General features: G+C 41.8%; 1 protein-coding gene across 2 annotated transcripts in view; it reads right to left on the bottom strand.

Annotated features, from left to right (window-relative positions):
* Nucleotides 1–11,513: 11,513 nt before the first annotated feature.
* LOC127571956 (ubiquitin carboxyl-terminal hydrolase 47-like) overlaps nt 11,514–21,685 on the bottom strand; it is a 93,462-nt gene continuing 83,290 nt past the window's right edge. For both annotated transcript variants that reach the window (XM_052018721.1, XM_052018722.1), the window contains exons 13-18: nt 20,593–20,721; nt 19,441–19,554; nt 15,963–16,094; nt 15,025–15,083; nt 14,830–14,885; nt 11,514–12,590 (exon numbers count right to left, since the gene is read on the bottom strand). In XM_052018721.1, coding sequence (XP_051874681.1) covers nt 12,001–12,590; nt 14,830–14,885; nt 15,025–15,083; nt 15,963–16,094; nt 19,441–19,554; nt 20,593–20,721 — 1,080 coding nt within the window. In that variant the 3' untranslated portion in view covers nt 11,514–12,000. The remainder of the gene's footprint in view (nt 12,591–14,829; nt 14,886–15,024; nt 15,084–15,962; nt 16,095–19,440; nt 19,555–20,592; nt 20,722–21,685) is intronic.

Here is a 21,685-nt window from a genome sequence, read left to right as displayed (position 1 = left end):
TCACAGTGGCATGGCCAAATTCACTTTTAGCCAAGTTAACTGTAAGGTTAGCCTTGGAAAGTCTTTCAAACAACCTTTCTAACGCAGAGATGTGATCTTCCCAAGTATCATTCCCAGTCACTAAGTCGTCAATGTAGGCATCTGTATGTTTTAATCCATGAATCACTGAATTAATCATTCTTTGAAATGTTGCCGGAGCATTTTTCATTCCAAATGGTAAAACATTGTATTCATACAATCCAGAAGGGGTTACAAAGGCTGAAATCTCCCTTCCTCTATCTGTTAATGGAACACACCAGTACCCTTTTAATAGGTCAATCTTTGTAAGAAATTTTGCCTTTCCCACTCGATCTATGCAATCATCCACCCTAGGAATAGGGTAAGCATCTGACTTTGTTACAGCATTCACTTTCCTGTAATCTGTGCAAAATCTAACAGTTCCATCAGGTTTAGGTACAATAACACAGGGCGAACTCCAATTTGAAGTAGAATGTCTAATAATATCATTTTCCAACATGTATTTTATTTCCTGATCAACAAGTTTACTTTTTTCCACATTCATTCGATATGGGTGTTGTTTGATTGGTTTTGCATCCCCAACATCAACATCATGGGTAATTATTGATGTTCTGTTTGGAACATCTGGGAACAGATTTTTAAATTTTAAAATTAATTCTCTCATCTGTTGTTTTTGTGAAACTTGTAAATGGTCCAACTTTGTTTCAAGGTTCTCCATGATATTTTGGTTTTTTAGTTTTGATGGAACAATATTTGGTCTAAATTGGCCTTCCTCAACATCAACATCAGGCATTCTAGAAACAACCTTTACACCATCCACCAAGGCCACAACTGAATCCCTCTCATAATAAGGTTTTAGCATGTTTACATGACAGAGTTGTGTTTTCTTGCGTCTATCTGGTGTTTTGATTATATATGTTAAATCAGTCACTCGAGATTCAATAACATAGGGTCCAGAAAAACGAGATTGCAAGGGATTATTTTGGCTAGGGAAAAATACCAACACCTTTTGCCCCACTGCAAATGTCCTAGGCCGAGCATGTCTATCAAAATATGCCTTCATTCTTATCTGGCTTGTTTTCAGATTCTCTCTCGCTAGCTGGCAGACTCTCTCCAACCGAGTTTTAAATTTTTTTGGACATGGGGAGGTCTCCATTTCCTCATTAACACTCCATTTTTGACATAATATCCACTTGGCACTTTCTCAATCTCCTCACATGAGAGTGCTTTTTCTTTCAATTCTGTCAACTCATGGTCCTTTGTCTGTTCCACCATAAAATCCTTCCTCGACAAAGACAAATCTTTAAATTCAGGCTCACTATAAGGATGTTGATCCTCCAGTGAAGACAGAAAAGTCTCAGATAAGGCATCATAATTTTCTTCCTGTTTAGGACTGTCACAAGGAACCACATCAGACTGCACCGGACTGTCTGTCTTGGCTAATTCTCTAGCTCTAGCTCGAGTCACCGCACATGATGGGTAAACATCTGGATCATTCTCAGACTCATCAATCCTTGGTTTGGTTGTTAACCGTACCACAGGATTACTTTCTCCATCTGCAAGGTCATTTCCCAATAACAAAGAAACTCCTTCCACTGGCAAACTAGGTCTTATCCCTATCTCGACTGGTCCTTCTACGAACTTTGACTTTAAAATCACCCTGTGAAAAGGGACAGACATGGTCTCACCTGTAACGCCTCGTACTAGATTTACTTCACCAGTGTCACTTTCTTCACCAAAATTTAAAACACTGTCCAGCAAGAGAAATTGACTAGCCCCAGTATCTCTAAGAATTTTCACTGGCACCTGGGGTGACTCATCATTCAGTGAAACAAAACCCTCTGATACATACGAACGGAATTCTTTTCTCACCTCCTCCAACTTTTCCGCTTTTCCCTCTTGCAAGGACTGATCTTTAACAGCATCTCCTAAACCTTTTTGATTTTTCATTGCCTGAAAGCAAGCATTGGGCACAGCTTCCTTCTTTTTCTTCAAAAGGGCACAATTAGATATCACATGGCCAGGTTTCTTACAGTAATAACAAGTACGCTCAACAGGTTTCTCCAGCCCTGGCTTCTTTTCATCTTTTCCTTTTTGATTACCTCCCAATTTAATCTCCAGTTTACCTGGATTGTCCTTGTAACTCTTTTGAAAGGTTTTAGGTTGTCCCCATTTGGATTTATGGGTTAAAGCATAATCATCTGCCAACCTAGCAGTTTCTTGTAAAGTTTCCACTGCCTTTTCATTTAAATATGTTGTTAATTCAGCTGGAACACATCTTTTAAAGTCTTCCACTAGTATCAATTCTGTCAATTTATCATAATCCCCATCTACATTTTTAGCCAGGCACCATCGTTCAAAACATATTCTCTTTCCATTGGCAAATTCCATATAAGTCTGATCTGCAGATTTCCTCAAATCTCTGAATTTTTGTCTATAAGCCTCAGGGACCAATTCATAGGCCTTCAAAATAGCTTGTTTTACCTTGGTATAATCAGCTGCATCCTCAGCAGACAAAGCAGAATAAGCTTTTTGAGCTTTACCTTTAATCACCCTCTGTACCATAAGAGCCCATCCTTTCCTTGGCCAGTTTGAACTCACATCAACCTTTTCAAAATGTTGGAAATACTGACCAACCTGATCTTCTTCAAAAGGAGGGACTAATCGAACCTCCCTGCTGGCTGAAAAACCATCTTCAGAATCAGATTCCAAACTCCTGCGCTTCGTTTGTAACTCATGCTGCCTCTGTTTCTCCTTTTCCTCACTATCCAGCTCCATCCTCTTCAATTCCATCTGCTTCATTGCTAGATCAGCCTCTATCTTCATCTGAGTTAGCTTTTGTTCAGTCTCTAATTTCTTTTGTTCGGCCTCTAATCTCTTTTCCTCTTGTTCGGCCTCTAATCTCTTTTGCTCTCGTTCAGCCTCTATCTTTAACTGGGTTTGCTCTCGTTCGGCCTCTAATCTCTTTTGCTCTCGTTCAGCCTCTATCTTTAACTGCTGCACCTGTGCCTCAGAAATTGCTATTTCACTGCCAGGAAACTGTTTTAACACTTCCTTCTCAAACACCTTCTTTTCCACATAATGGCCAGCTATCAGTCTCTGAATATCTGCCTTTCTCATAGACTGCTTTACTTCTGTAAGGTTTAGCCTTGTAGCAATCTTTATCAAATCATCCTTTTTCGCCACCTCCAATCCCTTTTGGGTTGGTGACTCCAAAAATGCCTTAATATCCATTGCTGCTGGTTTCCACACACACAAGCCAATTAAAAAGAATTTATCAGAACTCCCTCAAAAATCTTTGGATTGAATCCCGAACAAATCTCGTCAATCTGGGGAACGATCCCAGACGACACTCGTTAATCTTTGGATTGGATCCTGGACGAATCTCGTTAACCTTGGGAACTATCCCGGATGAGCCCCCACTTTTGTCACAAACCAGCAACAAAAGAAACACACTGAGCATGATTTAGTGTTAAAAACTATTTTATTAATCACTACTTATGATAATACGTAAAATAAAAGTAAAAATGTTAGTATGTTAGAATTCAAAAATGTTAAACCTCGAACGTTAACCCCAAAACTAAACTCTTCGTGTGTGTGTGTGACAAAGTCCAAAACTCCCAGTTCCTGAATGGTTCTTAAAGTTCAGTTCCGCAAGCCATAAGGTGAAACATGAGCAAGGGCTTCTTCAACAACCACCGTTGTCTGAAGATATGATGTAGATGTAGAAAAACATAGAGAGAGTACATACGAAATCCAAATGTTCCACGATGGAACCCAAACGACACTTCAGTGTTTACTCGGTAGTGACTTCCTCACCCCGAAAAGCATCCGAACCGTGGTCGTCCACACACAAATACCTGCTTCCTTCTACAGGTCAGCAACAAAGTGAACTCCACCGGATTACTTCCAACTTCCATACATGGATTTCAGTGGCAAACACAGTTATTGTTTCTCATCCATCGATAGAGAAAACAAGCAGGCTGGTGTCTCTCTCCCTTCTCTCTCTCTCTCCTTCTTCTTCTTCTTCTGACTTCTTCAACAACGTCATTACGTCCTTTATCTTCTATTGACGTAAGCACGCCCCACACACACATACACACACACTCTCTATCTTAAAGGGACTTTCACTGAGTCTGTAACACACCCTCTGCTGGCCATTCTTGCAGAACCCAGCCCGTTTATTGTTACTTAAAGAAAATCTGCCTACACTGAGAACCTGCTTCAGATAGGTCCCCTTTAAGTCATTTACTTACCTGGCTCTCCCCATTCTTCCCTCTCAGTAGGACCTCTATCTCTCCCCCACCCCGCCCACTCATGATTTTAGCCCAGAACCAGCCCCACTCCCCCAAACACCCATTGCTCAAGGCTGAAAATTAATTCAAGCAAATCGTGCTGTTAAATAATGAAGCCATAAATCATAATATCCTAAATTTCAAATAAGGAAACATTATTAGCTTGCTATTGTTCGGTCACAAACTGAATAAATTCCAGTGTTTGTGTCTTCAAGAGTGTAACTAAAAAGTATCAGTGCCTGGTTATATAATGTTGAATTAAGCATGTTCCACATGAGTCATCCTCAGAACTGATTTGAGGATCCCTATCAAATGCCTTTTGTGAATACAAATATACTATATCCACTTGCTCCCAATCTACTCTGCTAGTAACATCCTCAAATGACTACTAAATTTGTCAAACACAACTTCCTTGTCTTTAAACCTTGGTGACTCTACTAAATACATATCCCATCTGGTGGTAATCTCTTCCACAAAAACAGATAAGAAGATCATTTCCCTTAAAAACAGAAAATGCTGGAAATGCTCAGCAGCTCAGGCTGCATCTGTCAGAGACCTGAAACATTGGGTCACTTTCTCTTCCCACAGATGCTGTCTGACTTGCTGAGTATTTCCAACATTTTCTGGTTTTATCTTGGATTTCCAGCACCCTGCAGATTTTTTTTTGATTTTCAGATCATTTATCTTACTGTTTTTGTGAGATTATGCTGTACCCAGATCAACTGCAAATTTATCAGCATAATCCACCAGTAATGCAGCTGGTAGAGCTGCTACCTCACGGCTCCAGTGATCCAGATTTAATTCTGACCTCTGTTGCTGTCTGTGTGAAGTTTGTATGTTCTCCCTGTGATTGCATGCGTTTCCTCCATTGGTCCACATCCCAGAAAGGTGTGTGTTGCTAGATTAATTGGCCACTGTAAATTGCCCCTACTGTATATTGAGTAGTAGAACCTAGGCAGTAGTTGATGGGAATGTGGGGAGAATAAAATGGAGTGGGGTAGGAACAATATAGAAATGGGTGCTTGATGTTTGGTATGTACTCAGTAAGCTGAAGGGCCTGTTACTGTGCTGTATCTCTGTATGACTGTAACAATTGTGAACGCATTTCTGAACATTCGTTGACTGTAACTTTAATTGACAGAACAAGTAGCTTTGAAACAGTATAACCTGTGGTTTCCAGACTTCAAATGCAATGGAAGAAAAATCATGGAAATTAATCCACTGAGAACCAACATCATGTCTGTATGCTGATAGCTTCAGTTGGCAGATGCCCTGACCTGTGGCCCCATCCTGCTACTGCCTGTGCTGGGGTTTGCCCTAATCCAATATCAGCCCACTCTACGTCTTGGGATCTCTGTCTGTAGACTTGTGCACTGCTATCCATCTCCCCGACATTTTCACCACTATCCTTCCCCCTCCCACACCCCACCAGTCTGTTTTCCTTCAAGCCCATGACAGCTTATGAATATCGCAGGAAGAGCTCTTTGATGGCACTGACTCAGTTCCTGCAAGTCAGCCTGTGAAAGATGGGGTAACTGTGTGCCCTCTGTGATTCAAGTTGGGTTTTAATACTACTCATAGGAAAGAAATCACAATAATTTCTAAAGTGAGGACTTCTCAACTTCAAGGAATTTTAGTGGACATTTTCCTCCATTTGGCATTAGGGCAAAGCATTTATTGCTGCAAAATTGGGTGAATTCCAATTTCTAAGCAAACATCTGTTTTATATGCCCTAAGAATGCATGGAAATACAAATAATAAGAAATTAAAATCCTCATGTTGATAATAGACACTGGCATTGATGATGCTTACTTTAAGCATCAATCAGTCTAGTTACCTAAGGTCCAGGTTGTAAACATTGGACTGGGCACTTCCCAGCAAAAGTCACCTGAGTGCAATGTTATTTTCTGAGCATAATTTTTCAGAAATGATGATGTTATCTGAGTGCACAATGCTCATCTTTTCAGTAACAATTGAAATTGGTGCAAAAATGTGAAATTTACAACCTTTGTTTCTCATTCACACTAACAGAGAAGCAAATGTACGTGAAATGCTCTGTGGGACATTGTTCTGACTGAGAGTAGATCCTCTGTTAAGATGTCAGGGGAATTATTTTCTTTGAGGATGCTGCCCTTCTGCTTCTCATCCAAATACTACTCCTTGCTAACATCAGTTTCCATTTGGACAGTGACTACACCCATCTCTGTCTCCCTGCCACCTGTCGAGTTATAGAGTCGTATAGCATGGAAACAGGCCCTTCAGCCCACTGAGCCTGTTCAGCCCCTCTGCCAACCATTCACACTAACCCTGCACTAATCCCATTTTATTCCCATCAATTCTCCCAGATTCTACCACCCACCTACATACTAGAGATAATATACAGTAACCAAATTAACCAATAAGCCCACACTTCTTTGGGAAGTGGGAGGAAACCGGAGCACCCAGAGGAAACCCATGTGGTCACAGGGAGGAAGTGCAAACTCCATAGAGACAGCAACCAAGGTCAAGATTGAGCCCAGTCTTTGAGCTGTGAAGCAGAAGTTCTATTAGCCACATCACTGTGCCTCCCCTATCTTGACCCTTGCACTGTCTCTACAATAACAGACTGCTCGTCCGGCATTCAGTACTGAATGACCAGGAATTTTCTCCAAGTACATATTGGGAAGTCTGAAACTACTGTCTTCAGCCTCTGCTACCCTCCTGTTCTCTAAACATCTCTCTTCCTAGAAACTGTCTGAAAATGAACCAGATGATTTACATCACTTGGGTCTTAGTTGACCTCAAAATGAGCTTCAGGTCTATGTTCTCATTATCTCGAAGAAATAAGACAAAAAGAGACTGCAGATGCTGGAATCTGGAACAAAATGCAGAATGCCAGAAGAACTCAGTCGGTCAAACAGCACATGTGGAGGCAAAAGGTTTAAGTCAACCTTCTGGGTTGAGACCGTACATCAGGACTGAGAGGGAAGAGGAAGAATGCTGGTACATAGTAGTACGAGGGAGGGGAGGGTCAGAGGCTGACAGGTGATAGATGGAACCTGATGGGGAGAGGATGAAGGGCAGATACAACCAGGCGAGGGAAGGGGAGGGAGGAAGGGATTGGAAATGGGAACAAAGGAAGACGAAAACTGGGTGGACAGGTGAATGTGTGTGGGAGAAGAACACTGGGGTGTGGTTACCTGAAATTGGAAAATTGAATGTTCATATCATTGGGATGTAACCTACCCAAGCAGAATATGAGATGCTATTCTTCCAATTTACATTTGTCTTCTTCATAGCAATGGAGAAGGCTGAGGACAGACAGGTCAGTGTGGGAGTCGGAAGGAGAGTTAAAATGATAAGCAACCAGAAGCTCAAGATGGTTGTTGCAGACAGAACACAGGTTCTCTGCAAAACAGTTGCCTAGTCTCTGCTTGCTTTCTTCAATGTAGAGCAGGCCACATTGCAAGCACTGAATGCAGTGGACCAGGTTGGAAAAGGTGCAGGTGAACCTCTTGCTCACCTGGAAGGGCTGATTTGGTCCCTCGATGGTGGTGAGGGGGGAGAAGGTGAAGGGGCAGGTGTTACACCTCCTACAAGTATAGGGAAAAGTGCCAATGGGCTGAGAGGGGTGGGTGGGGAGGGATGTAGACCAGGGAGTCATAAGGAGCAGTAAGTTGGGCCTCTCCCACTAACCACAGAGAAAAAAAATGTAGCAAGTGAGCTCATAGAAACACACACAGAAATTTTTGCCCCTTAATGTTAGGAGCACGTGCGAATTGCTCCAAAAGCCGGTGAATTTAATGTGCCCCTTGGAATAGGTGGAGAGATGAAGATAATGTGCAAGGATATTCAAGAGTGTAGCAGCTGAAGGCATGGGCACAATTGTGGAGCAATTAAAGTCAGTGGTGAAGATCAGGAGAGGAGCGTGTTCATTGAGATCAATATATCTCACACATCATGGTTTGTTAAAAAGCCGATGAATTTTGACAAAGTATTTCTGCTTGCTCAGCTATTCAGCTCAATATTTAATTAGCCAATCCTGTGGATTAAATTTTTTAAATTTTTTAAAAATTTTAAAAATTTTATTTACAGTGTGGTAACAGGCCTTTCCGGCTCAACGAGTCCGTGCCGCCCATTTTAAACCCAAATTAACCCACCCGTACGTCTTTGAAATGTGGGAGGAAACTGGAGCACCCGGAGGAAACCCATGCAGAGACTGGAGAACGTACAAACTCCTTACAGACAGCAACGGGAATCGAACACGATCGCTGGCGCTGTAATAGCGTCATGCTAACCGCTACACTACCGTGCCGCCCCTAAATTAACTTGAACCCCAGTGAGATGCAGCAAGTGAAAAACATATAAGGGCATAATCTACATTCAGATAACTATCCCGTAACACAGATGTCCTGGAGACCAGAATTAGATTTTAGGTTTAGGTTTATTATCACTGACATTTGTCATGAAATTTGTTCCTTTGCAGCAGCAGTACTGTGCAAGACATAAAAATTACTATTAGTTACCAAAAACAATAAGTGCAAAAAAGGAATAACAAGGTAGTGTTCATGGACCATTCAGAAATTTGATGGCAGAGGGGAAGAAGCTGTTCCTAAAATGTAGAGTGTGGGTCTTCAGGCTTCGGTACCTCCTCCCCGATGGTAGTAATGAGAAGAAGTCATGTCCTGGATGGTGAGGGTCCTTAATGATGATGCCACCTTCTTGAGGCACTGCCTCTTGAAGATGTCCTCAGTGGTGGGGAGGGTTGTGCCCATGATGGAGCTGGCTGAGTCTACAACCCTCTGAAGTCTCTTTCGATCCTGCACATTGGAGCCTCCATACCAGGTGGTGATGCAACCAGTCGGAATGCTTTCCACCGTACATCTGTAGAAATTTGCAAGAGTCTTTGGTGACATATCAAATCTCCTCAAACTCCTACTGAAGTAGAGGCACTGACATGCCTTCTTCATGATTGCATTAATGTGTTGGGCCCAGGAATTTGAAGCTGTTCAGCCTTTCCACCGCTGACCCCTCAATGAGCACTGGTGTATGTTCTCCCGACTTCCCCTTCCTGAAGTCTGCAATCAGTTTCTTGGTCTTGCTGACATTGACTGCGAGGTTGTTGTTGCGACACCACTCAACCAGCCAATCTAGCTCACTCCTGTACGCCTCCTCGTCACCATCTGAGATTCTGCCAACGACAGGGGTGTCATCGGCAAATTTATAGATGGCCTTTGAACTGTGCCTAGCCACACAGTCATGAGTGTAGAGAGATAGACCAGTGGGCTAAGCACGCATCCTTGAAGTGCGCTGGTGTTCATTATCAGTGAGGAGGAGATACTATGACCGATCCACACTGACTGTAGTCTCCCGATAAGGATAACTGTAATGGTGATTATTTCACAGATGGGAAAGTCCCTGGAAGGGTTTGGTAACAAGGAGAAGAATATTAAAACTGAGTGCTGACTGTTCTTGAACGAGTGCACATCAGCAAGCAAAGGGGTAGTGGCTGAACCTGAACAATGTGAGTTGACCATGTTGATCACTTTGCACTAAAATGGACTTTTGTAGCGGTTGCTACCGTGAAATAAAACAAGACGCTAGTCAGAGGATTACCAAACAAGAACTGGTTTATTTTCCCGCCTTGCGCGGGCCCTTTAAGGGAGACAGCCCCCACCCAAAACAACCGGCAATGACGTAAGTCGTACGTCATCAGGACTTTCCCGCGCACGGGTTCTCCCCGTCGCTCGGAAAGACGAGGCCCACCGCCATCTTGGGCCTCGTCGCTCCGACGCCGCGCGACCCGACTGCCGAGCTGGTTCGACCGACTAGACGGTGAGTCGCCACACTTTGCCTTTTTTGTTCTAATTGTGTTCTTGTAAAAATTGTACATAATTTATGTTTACCTTGTGAATGCTGCTTATATGATGCCATGTGCCTGTGATGCTGCTGCAAGTTTTTCATTGCATCTGTGCATACATGCACTTGTGCAGATGACAATATACTCAACTTTGACTTTGACTTTCAATATGGGAACAGTGGTAGAGTGGAAATCCAGAACCTTAGACCACTGATGCAAATTCCCCAACTGCCCAGATGGGAATTAAAATTCTGTTAATAATTAGATATCTAAAAAGGTAATTTCAGTAAAGATAAGACTATAACATTGTCATTAAAACTAATCTGGTTCACTAATATCCCTCAGTGTCTGCACCTCCCCTCCCCCCACCAACCCCACCCTACACCCCAGGCCAGGGTTAAGAGTCAACTGTTCTTTGGCAGTCATTCAGTTGTATCAAATTGCTACATTTCAACAAAGTAAAAATAAAACCAACGTGGACCTACACATCAAATTCAGGACTCAGATACTGTGAATAGCTGTAAACTCAGTTACCTTGTCAAAGTACTACTCATGAACATAGGGGACTTGGAGCTAAACTTGGAAAGCTGTTTGAAAGAACTGTCAAGCAACAGTCTGAAATAGCTGATCTCACTGGTTTGCATCTTCACCCAATGTCCCAAATGGCAGCAAAGATCTCTAGGTAGATTGTGTCAACAATTAGGACAAACACCTCAGAAGCAACAGCACAGGAAAGAATGGCCCTGGGAACCAACAGCCAAACCGGATCAAATCTCATGGCAGCAGGTTAAACAATGCTACTGATAACCATTCTCCCACAGCTGATAGATAACTATGGCGAAATCACTGAGTAGCAAGAATGTGGTTGAGGCAGGTCTTCTGCTGAAATCTAACTGGATCTGTCCAGAAATGGGCTACTCCCAAGCAAAGGCTGAAACATAGCCCTCACCTTCCAGTCAGCAGAGAGAGGATCCTGGAATATTACAATTGCATCAGCCCAATAGGGAGTGCCAGTTTCCACATATTTTTAAATAAAAAATTGTCCACAATGCTTTCATTTATTTGTAAAACCATATTCAATCAGCAAAGGATTTACATACAGCTCAATGCTTTCAAACTGTAAAAAAAAACTTGCAGTTTGGAGCATTATTAAAAAGGATACAGATCAACATCATCTTCATCACCAAATATAAAAGATTCTGTTTTAACATTCCTGTGCTTGATTCACAGGATGATGCAGCATGAGGAAAGTGGTTTTGGTTCTGTGCTTTATGCAAGAAAATCTGGAAATTTTTAAGGATTGATTTATTTGGTATTGGTATTGGTTTGTTATTGTCACTTGGACCGAGGTACAGCGAAAAACTTGTCTTGCATACTGTTCGTACAGGTCAATTCATTACACAGTATATTGAGGTAGTACAAGGGTAAAAACAATGAGCAATTTTGAAATTTTATTTTCAAAAAGAGGAAAAATAGTCAAGTCCTTGCAACCAATAAACACACCACTTTCACCACAATTTCCATTTATATAGCACCTGCAATATGGCAGGAATATATAGCATTTCGCGGGATATTATCAAAAGAAAGTTTTGTCAATGATAATTGAAACTGCACCTCAAAAGAGGGCTAAAATAAATTCTATATTCTGCAAAAACAGGCAATTGTATGTGAGAGATAAGGAGCAGAACCAATGTATTATGAATGAACCAAGTAAAAATGTGCTGATCTAACTTAGATAATTCACTCAGTTCAGTTGCAAACAATTTGCTTCTGAATTCCCATATAAACACCAAACTAATTTTAAGAAACTGGATGGCATAGTTTCATATTGCTTAATTCATTGATTTTTCATTCTCCTTTACCTTTAATCATCTTCAACTTAAAGCAAGGTTTTTTAGGTTTCCATGAACATTTTTTATAATTTCCACAGAAAAATAATTTAATAAGCCAATTAAACTTGGATCTTGTTCTTGCCGCTTCATGGTTCATTGTAGGCAACTCATCAAGTTGATCTTCTGTTTTCTCAGATTCTGCCACTGTTCCTTTCCTTTGTTTCAACAATGGCCTTTTTCCTTTTTCTTTCCTTTCACTTCTAATTTTGATCAGCTTGGCTTGTTCAAATTCCTCTTCTTGACTGTTTTCTTTCCTGCACTGACCTTCAGTTTCTTTTGCTCTTGTTTCTTTCCTGCCTTCATCTGACTTGTCACCTACAACTGGTTCTTCACCATTTTCTATTGACGTTTCAGACTGGTTTCTGCATTCTGTTTTTTCCATTGTTTCATCTCTGTTTTTTGCTTGTGCTTGATTCTTGCATGGAGGATTTTCTAAACTCGGGTTGAAAGGTTCAAAGCTTTGCTCACCATTGTTTCGTCCATCACATATTCCTCGTGTCTTGATTCTTTTAACTTTCTCATCCACATTAATGCCTCTGACATGTGCTAGAAATATGACAATGGTGAATGGTATAAATAATCCTTTTCAAAGCAATTAAAGTGCTAAACATGAGCTAAGTTCTGTTAATCATAACCAATAGTGCCTTGCAAAGTGAAGGAGGTTAATTTTAACCCCACCTGACCTGCAGAAACTGGGCAGTTAAAATGGGATTGGGTTAGTTAGCAGCTGGAAACATCTTTTTCTCTCTACTTGTAATCAAAACCTGCAAGGCCCTGCAGGTGCTGACAGGTCTGCCTAAAACAGACAAGACTTTCATGAAAATATTTGAATATGAGTCAAATTACCTGACTGCATTTAACCTGAGTAAGGAACTGATATCAAGGTTTTGTCTCTAAATAAAAACCTAAAAATTCTGGAAAAATTAGATGAAGGGTCACTTCCCTGAAACATTGAATGTTTCGCCTTCTACAGATGCTGCCTGTTCTGATGAGTCTTCTGCATTTTCTGTTTTTATTTCAGATTTCCAGCACCTGTAGTTTTTTTTTATTTTCATATGCCAGGAAGGGTGAAGAGGTCTTTTAATGCAGGTAAAATAAAATCTTTGGTAGGGCTGAGAAGAGCAAGAGATTCTCATCCGAGGCTCTCCCAAAGCGTACTTGCTTGGTGTTGATCTTCCTTCGGTGGCAACAAGCATAGTCTATCCTCCTCAAAATTCTCTTCAGCCTGCAGGCCATTTGTTGTTTTCTTTGTGTTATGGGGGTGACCAATTGAACAACAGCATGTAGAGGAAGTCCGAGAATAAATGCATTTTGCACTTTCTCGCTATCCAACTTCTCACTGAGTTTCAAGGGGAACCCTATTGCTTTCCTATCTGTCGTTCTACTCCCACCCAGAACAAGGATAGTTTTGCCAGAGTCCTCAACTGCTTCTCCACTAGCCTTTGCATTCAAAGAATTATCTTCTGCAATTTCCATCACATTGAACGTGATGTCATCACCAGGCACACGTTGCCCTCTTAGCCCAGAATTCTTCCAAAGGGATCATTCCCTCCTTGACTCCCTGGTTTACTTTTCTGTTTCTGCCAGTACCCACTCTCCTTCTCATGGCATCTTCCTATGCAACCTCAAGGGGTAGAGCAAGAGCTGGCAAGCGACAGGTGGATCCAGGTGAGTAGGTGTGATCGGCAGATGGAAGAGGGATGAGTGGGCCATCCAACTTGGATGAAGGAGGGCATCTGCCCATCACCCCTCCATAATCTGCCTCGTTTCTCTCTCCACAGATGCTGCCCAACATAATGAGTTTTTCTAGCATTATCTGCTTTTTTTCCCCAGACTTAAAGATTACTTAGAGATTCCAGACTTAGGTGGGGGTTACTTAAAGGGGGAGAATTCAACATTCATGCCGTTACGCTGCAATGTTCCAAGATGGAAAATGAGGTGCTGTTCCTCCCCCACCCCCTCCACACCCACCATGCCTCTTCTTTTCTTCCCTTTCCTAGCCTCTCTCTTTTTTCTACCCCCTTTTTACCTCCTTACCTTTGACCCATCCCCCAGTGGATCTGCTCTCCCCTCCTCCCCCACACCTGCATCTACCTATCACCACCTTGTGCCCACCCCGCCTCCCCTCTTTTGTCCACCCATCACTTCTCTGCTTTTCTTCCTATATATTAGGCTTCCCCTTTTCTTATCTTCAGTCCAGAAGAAGGGTCCTGACCCAAAACGTTGACCGCCTGCTTTTCTCCACGAATGCTGCCTGGCCTGCTGAGTTCCTCCAGCATCATCGTGTTTTTCATCTAGATTCCAGCATCTACACTCCTTTGTTTCTCTGGCTGTTATATCCTGTATGGTGTCGAGCTTCAAGTGTTGTGAAAGCTGCACTCATCCAGGCAAGTGGAGGGTATTCCGCTTGAGCCTTGTAGATGGTGGACAGGCTTTGGGGAGTTCAAAGGTGAGTTACTCGCCGCAGGACTCCTCGCCTTTGACCTGCTCTTGCAGCCACATTGTGTATATGGCTACTCCAGTTCAGTTTCTGGTTAATGGCAACCCCCAGGATATTGATTGTGGGGAATTCAGAGATGCTAACATCAATGAAATGTCAGGGAGTAGTAACTGGATTTTCTCTTGTTGGATATTGTGATTGCCTGACACTGTGGCACAAATGTTACTGGTCACCCATCAGCCCGAGCCTGGATGTTGTCCAGGTCTTGCTGCATTTGGATGTGGACTGCTTTGTTATTGCTGAATAGAATTAATCAATGGCATATCAGAATGAAAGACCATTTACCTTGATTGCTGTTTTCTTTCTCCTTTCTGTACATTAGCAAATATGCTGTCGATGATCTGTGGTAAAAATAAATAAATGGTTCAGGTTAGTTTTCATTGTACATTGTATTCTATTGAGATCTGTGATGAATGTAACAGACAAACTGAGAGATATTATGAAAGTTTAACCAGAAACTCAGTAACACTGCACCACTACCTTATACAAGGTGTGCTGACTGTATTGCCTTGGTATGCTTCAGGAAAGAAGTGTTCCTTCTGTAAAAGTAATAATCCAATTAATTTTTTAGGGAATATCTGATAAAGGAGTTTAGTTTAAACAATGCAAAAGCAAAACATTGTTGAAAAGTTCAAAAATGTTCAAAAACTGCACAAAGCTATCAGAAATCTTTGGTGTAGATGGGACGGAGAAAAGTAAGGACAGGAGGAGCTCACAGAACTTGTGGCTGAATCAATGACGTTAGGGTTTTGGATTTTTTTTCCATTGCTCCTCAAATTTCAATCCTGGGTCTTGGTTCTGACTGATCTTCTGCACACTGAAAGTTGTCTAGAAATGTAAACCATGAAACATGCCTAACATGCTTCTGGCTGATCCAGCAGTATGTCCAGCTGAGGGGACTGGCAGAGGCTGTGAGTGGAGCCTGTAATGTTAAAAACATTGGACTTGATCACAGGGTCATCAGAGGTTGCTGAAAGCAGGACCCACTTTTAAACAGGGAACTTCTCAGGAAAATTCAGTCCTTGATATCTTTGGCCCAACTCACTGCCTTTTATAGGATAGGGATGACAAGATTCCAATGCATCTGCAGGGTGTAAATGCACCTAGAGCCTCCATTTGGAATCGGGTAAGTGCCAAGTAACAGGTAGACATTCCATCATGCTGCATTTAGAGCAGTGCAGAATGACAGGTGAAATTTTACTTTAAAACCTGTAATGATGCTTCTTAGAAATATTGCCAAAATAAAACCAAAATGAATTCCATCTTCTATAATTTCATATGCTATAATATACAAAGTTATTGTCAGCTAACTGGCTATAAATTTCCACATGCATTTGGATTACCTAAACAGATTGTTAATTTGCAAAGTACACTCTGAAAGTCACATCATTTTTCTCAGCAAAGATAATAATACTTACCACAGTGACACATGTATCATTAAAGCAGTACCATTCACTGGAAGAATCTGGTCTAATGTAAGCAACATAATGGCCAAAGCCAAGTTCTCCGGAATGATCACAGACTGCAAATAGGTTGTACGTTGAGTAAATCTAGAGAGAGATTGACAACAATTTAAGAAAGGGAAATACATCACACATTGAAGATTTTTTCACCAACATAATCCTGGTGTAAGGCTTTATTATATCCAAAACTAATCTTGGCCCTATGAAATTCTTTCCTGAATATATTATAAAAATAATACAACATTACTGGAGAGAGTGGCTTGGTAGTGCAGCAGTTATTGCTGCTGCCTCACAGCTCCAGGAACTTGGGTTCAATCCTGGTATTAGATGCTGTCAGGGTTGAGTTTACATGCCAAAAATATACTGGCAGGTTAATTAGCTGCACTTAAATTACGTTATCCCTTAGCGCAGATAAATGACAAGAACCAAAAGGGAGTTGATTGTCATGTGAGAGAGACTCAGTTGCAGGAGTATAGGGAAACAAGAAGGGGAATGAGACTGAAGGGATTATTGGATGAACCTGATGGACTGAATGGCCTCGCACCTCTTTCTGTGCCCTAGTAATTAAACTCCATCTTCTACGAAATCTTAAAGCAGAGAATTGGGTGAAATAGAAGGACCATTTTCTTCACTGAAACTTGGTGAGCAATTTTTGGTAGGAACAACAATCCAAGTTTGTAGGGAAGGCATCGAGTTCCATCAATCAAGATTTATTCCTGGAATACAGGCAGCCTTGCCTAGACAAGCATTTATTAGCTATCATTGATTTCACTGTTTGGCTGAGCCAGAGGAAAGTTGAGTGTTAATCACAATAGTAAATCTAGAGCATACAGACTACATTAATGTGCTGGTGAAATGGGCTGAAAAATAACAGGAGTTTAATCCAAATAAATGTGAGGTAATACGTAAGATATCTTTATTAGTCACATGTACATTGGAACACACAGTGAAATGCATCTTTGCGTAGAATGTTCTGGGGGCAGCCCGGAAGTGTGCCATGCTTCTGGCGCCAAAACAGCATGCTCATAACTTCCTAACCCATACATCTTTGGAATGTAGGAGGAAACTGGAGCACCCGGAGGAAACCCATGCAGACACAGGGAGAACGTACAAGCTCTTTACAGACAGCGGTCGAAATTGAACCCGGGTCACTGGTGCTGTAATAGTGTTACGCTAACTGCTACACTACATGATGGGAGTACTAATCAGGCCAGAACATACACGATGAATGGTAGGGTCTTTGGGAATATTTAGGAACAAAGGGACTTGGTGTACAATTTCAAAGATCCTTGAAGTTGGCAGCACAGGTAGATAACATGGTTAAGATGGCATATGGGATACTGGCCTTTATTAGTTGGGGCACTGAATACAAGAGCAGGGAGATTATACTCCAACTTGAGAAAACATTGGTCAGACCTCAGCAGGAGTACTCTGTGTATTTTTGGTCACCACACTATAGGAAGGATGTGATAGCACTAGAGAGAGTGCACAGGAGCTTCACCACAATATTGTCCTGGATAGAGCGTTACAGTTACGAGGAGAGACTGGAGAGACTAGGTCTATTTTCCCTGGAATGGAGGAGGTTAAGAAGGGACTTGATTGAGGTATATAAAATTATGAGGACTATGGATAGGGGAGACTGCAGGAAACTTTTCCCCACACCAGAGGTAGATAAAAATACAGGACATAGATTTAGGGCAAGGGGCAAGCGATTTAGAGAGGGTCTGAGGAGGACTTTTTTCACGCAAAGTGTGGTAAATATCTGGAATACACTGCCTGCTAGATTGGTGGAAGCAGAGTCACTGACAGCATTTAACAAGTATTTAGACAAGCACTTAAATTGTTTAGGCATAGAATGCTACAGGCCAAGTGCAGGAAGATGGGATTAATACAGATAGGTGCCCACTAATCGCTGTGGACAGGATGGGTCAAATGGCCTGTTTCCATGCTGTATGACTATGAAAACAGGCAAGGATGGCCAGATTTGGCCAAAAGCCTTTAGCAAGGTAGATGTTTTCTTTTGCGGCAATCTGGCAGTTTCAGGGTCTCCAGCTTTTTGTTCTAGATCATTACTTAGTTTCGTAACTTTACATTTCCTGGCTATTGCGGTGAAATTTGAATTTCTCGCTCCACACCTTCCACTCAGGTCTCTAGATGGGAACCTCTGACTCCCATCTCTTTGCAGTTTCTGGTTTTCTTTAATTTTGTACCTTGTAGATCTTTCGGAAAGTTCTGGTCCAGATGAAAAAGGTCATTGTCTTTGCTGTTTCTTTGGATTCCTATGAAAATTTTCAACTAAAGTCTGTTCAGTGGATACAAACAATATCTTACGATGTCCACTAAGAATGTTCCACCATATTATTCACAATTGCATGGCAACATTTGCTAAAGGCCAAAGCACCAAATTTTCTGGACATTAGCCAAGCTGAAAAGCACTTTATCAAATTGCAGTCTCATGAACTTCTCTGGCAAATCTGCTCTGGCCCAAAGGTTGCTGGAAAAAGTCTGAGGAGCAAAGAGAACAGATGTCTTGCCCAGCAAATTGTGGGCTCTGATTTTGGTTTGAGAGATATTTAATGAGCAAGAGTTTACCATGCAGAAAGCATTCCTTTAATTTATTTGGGCCTAGAGATGACACAATGTGCACTTTCTTGCAGTGCAGTCAGAGGTCCGCAACCCACCAAATCAATTAGCAGGACAAGTAAAACATCATCAGCTGCTCTCCCAAATTCCCCAGTATTGAGGCTTCAATCACACTCGGCCATCACCAAGGATCTGGCAACACCATCCACAAAACAACAGGCTCCAAAACAGGGCCTCTTCTCGGTTCAAAGTTCACCACTCTGCTAATCAGTACCACATCTATGATCTGGCAGGCCTGATGTTGATCACGTGTTTGTGAACACACTGCATGGTGGGCCACAAGCTTCAACCATCGTGTTGGGAATAGGGGATAAAGGAGCAGGGAGATCCAGAACAATGGTGGGGAAAGGAAAAAAATAGGAAGACGGAGACTATTGGGGAACGCTGAGAAGGTGCAGGTCAAGGGGAACGTTGTGGATGGAGAAGGTCAGGGAGGAGGTTGAAGAGAGACACCTCAAAGCACTGGAGAGGACCATCCATAGAGGTAGTGAGAACTGAGTCTCTTCATCAAAAGCAGAAGGAAGCTGACTGGAAACGTTGAAAGGAGTGCAGCGACTTGAATATCTACCCCCTTATTAATCAACATCTGCTCCACTATGGAAGACTCTACATCTCTCACATGGGCCTCATCAGATACATCTTAACCTACAGGACTGGAGCAGAAGAAAGTTCTCTGCAACCCTAAGGGACTGCCTACGAAGAGAAGGTCAAGAAGTACATGCATTAAATTTCCTCATCTGCAAGACCAACTGCAAGCCTCATTTTATGATCCATGATCAGCGCCCCTTACCTGACAACTCCCATCCCTCTGTGCTTTCTGCCTTTCATTCAATTCATCAGGAAACTCTGATCCTAATGAACGAGGTCGTCGATTTTTACGTGTCATTGCTGTGTCTTTGGATTCCTATGAAAATATTAACCAAGGTTTATTCAATGGATAATAACAATATTTTATATTGTCCACTTGTCTGAAGAATATTCCACCAAACTATTCATTATTTAATGATTGTTGAGCCGAAATAGCAAATATTCTGAAAATTACCTGAGACTGAAAAGCAAATAAGCACATTGCAGTGTCATTAACTTCTCTGGCAAACTCTGCTTTGGCTCAAAGGTTGCTGGAAAAAGTCTGAGGAGCAAATAGAAGAGATGTCTTGCCCAGCAAATTGTGGGCTCTGGTTTTAATCTGAGTGACATTTAATGTGCTACAGTTTATCATTCATTAAGCACACCTTAAATTTATTTGGGACCAGAAAGGCCACAATGTGCATTTTCATGCAGTGCAGTGATATCTCCCCAAACCCACCAAATCAATTAGCAGAACAAGTAAAATGACATCAGCCACTCTCCTAAATAACCCAGTATCGAGGCTTCACTCACACTCGGCCAGCACCAAGGATCTGGCTACACCATCCACATTCCAACAGGCTCCAAAACAGGACCTTCACTTGGTTCAAAGTTCACCACTCTTCTAATTAGTACCACATCTATGACCTGGCAGGCCTGATGTTAAACAAGTGTTTGTGAACAAACTGCATGATGGGCTGCGAGCTTCAACCATCATGGTGGTGGTAGGGGATGAAGGAGCAGGGAGATCAGGAACAGTGGTGGGGAAAGGAAAAAATAACAAGACAGAGACTATTGGGGAACACTGAGAAGGGGCAAGTCAATGGGGAAGATTGTCTATGGAGTGGATTGGGGAGGAGGCTGGGGAGAGGTGCCTCAAAGCACTGGAGAGATAGCAAAGTACACATAGTATACATAGACAGTATATATTGATGTCACAGAACACCTCAAAACCTACAGAACTGAAGCAGAAGCAAGTTATCCTCTAGCCGAAGAGAATGACTAAGAAGAGATCAGGAAGCAGATATATTAAATTTCCTCATCTATAAGACCAACTGCAAGCCTCATTTTATGAGCCATGATCAGCATTCCTTACCTGACGATTCCCACCCCTCTGTGGGTTCTGCCTTTCATCCGATTCATGGCTTCTAGATCTTACAGAAAACTCTGATCCTACTGAACAAGAATGTCGATTTCTATGTGCCATTGCTGTGTCTTTGGATTCCTATGAAAATATTAACCAAGGTTTGTTCAATGGATAATAACAACATTTTTAATTGTCAACCTTGTTGGAAGCATATTCCACCAAGCTATTCATTATTCAATGATTGTTGGGCCTAAACACCAAATATTTCAAAAATACCTGAGACTGAAAAGCAAAGAAACACATTGCAGTCTCATTGATATCTCTTGCAAATCTGCTTTGGCCCAAAGGTTGCTGGAACAAGTCTGAGGTACGAATAGATAGATGTCTTGCCCAGCAAATTGTGGACTCTGGTTTTGGTTTGAGTGACATATAATGTGCATGTGTTTACCATTCATTAAATATCCCATTAATTTCTTTGGGACTAGTAATGCCACAATGTGCACTTTCATGCAGTGCAGTGATATCTCCCAAAACCCACCAAATTAATTAGCAGGACACATAAAACAACATCAGCTACTCTCCCAAATTCCACAGTATCGAAGCTTCACTCACACTCCTTTCATCACCAACGATCTGGCTACGCCATCCACATACCAACAGGCTCCAAAACAGGGCGTCTACTTGGTTCAGACTTTGCTGCTGTTCTAATCAGTGCCACATATATGATCTGGCAGGCCTGATGTTGATCATGTGTTGTGAACAAACTGTGTGATGGGCCGGAAGCTTCTATCATCATGGTGGGAATAGAGGATAAAGGGCAGGTGTGATGGATATTCACTTTCTAGGCCACAAAAAGGCTTATTACTAGCCTCAGCTTTTAAGCACAGCTACATGACCTGTCCAAAGGCCAAGAAGTGGTTGCTCATTGAGCTAAAATCCCTTTTGCAAAAACAGCAGAAATTGTCCAAGGCTCAAGAGGTTTGTTGTTTGCTAAGTTAAACTTCTAACCAATATTAAGAATTACTTTTCAGAAGTAAACATGTCTCACATAAAATAAACTGTATTTAAACTGCTTTGTTAGCTGTAACCATCTTCTCTTTTG

This window comes from Pristis pectinata, chromosome 6 (assembly GCF_009764475.1).
Source record: "Pristis pectinata isolate sPriPec2 chromosome 6, sPriPec2.1.pri, whole genome shotgun sequence".
Lineage (NCBI taxonomy): Eukaryota > Metazoa > Chordata > Chondrichthyes > Rhinopristiformes > Pristidae > Pristis > Pristis pectinata.
This window is presented reverse-complemented; position numbering and strand designations above follow the sequence as displayed.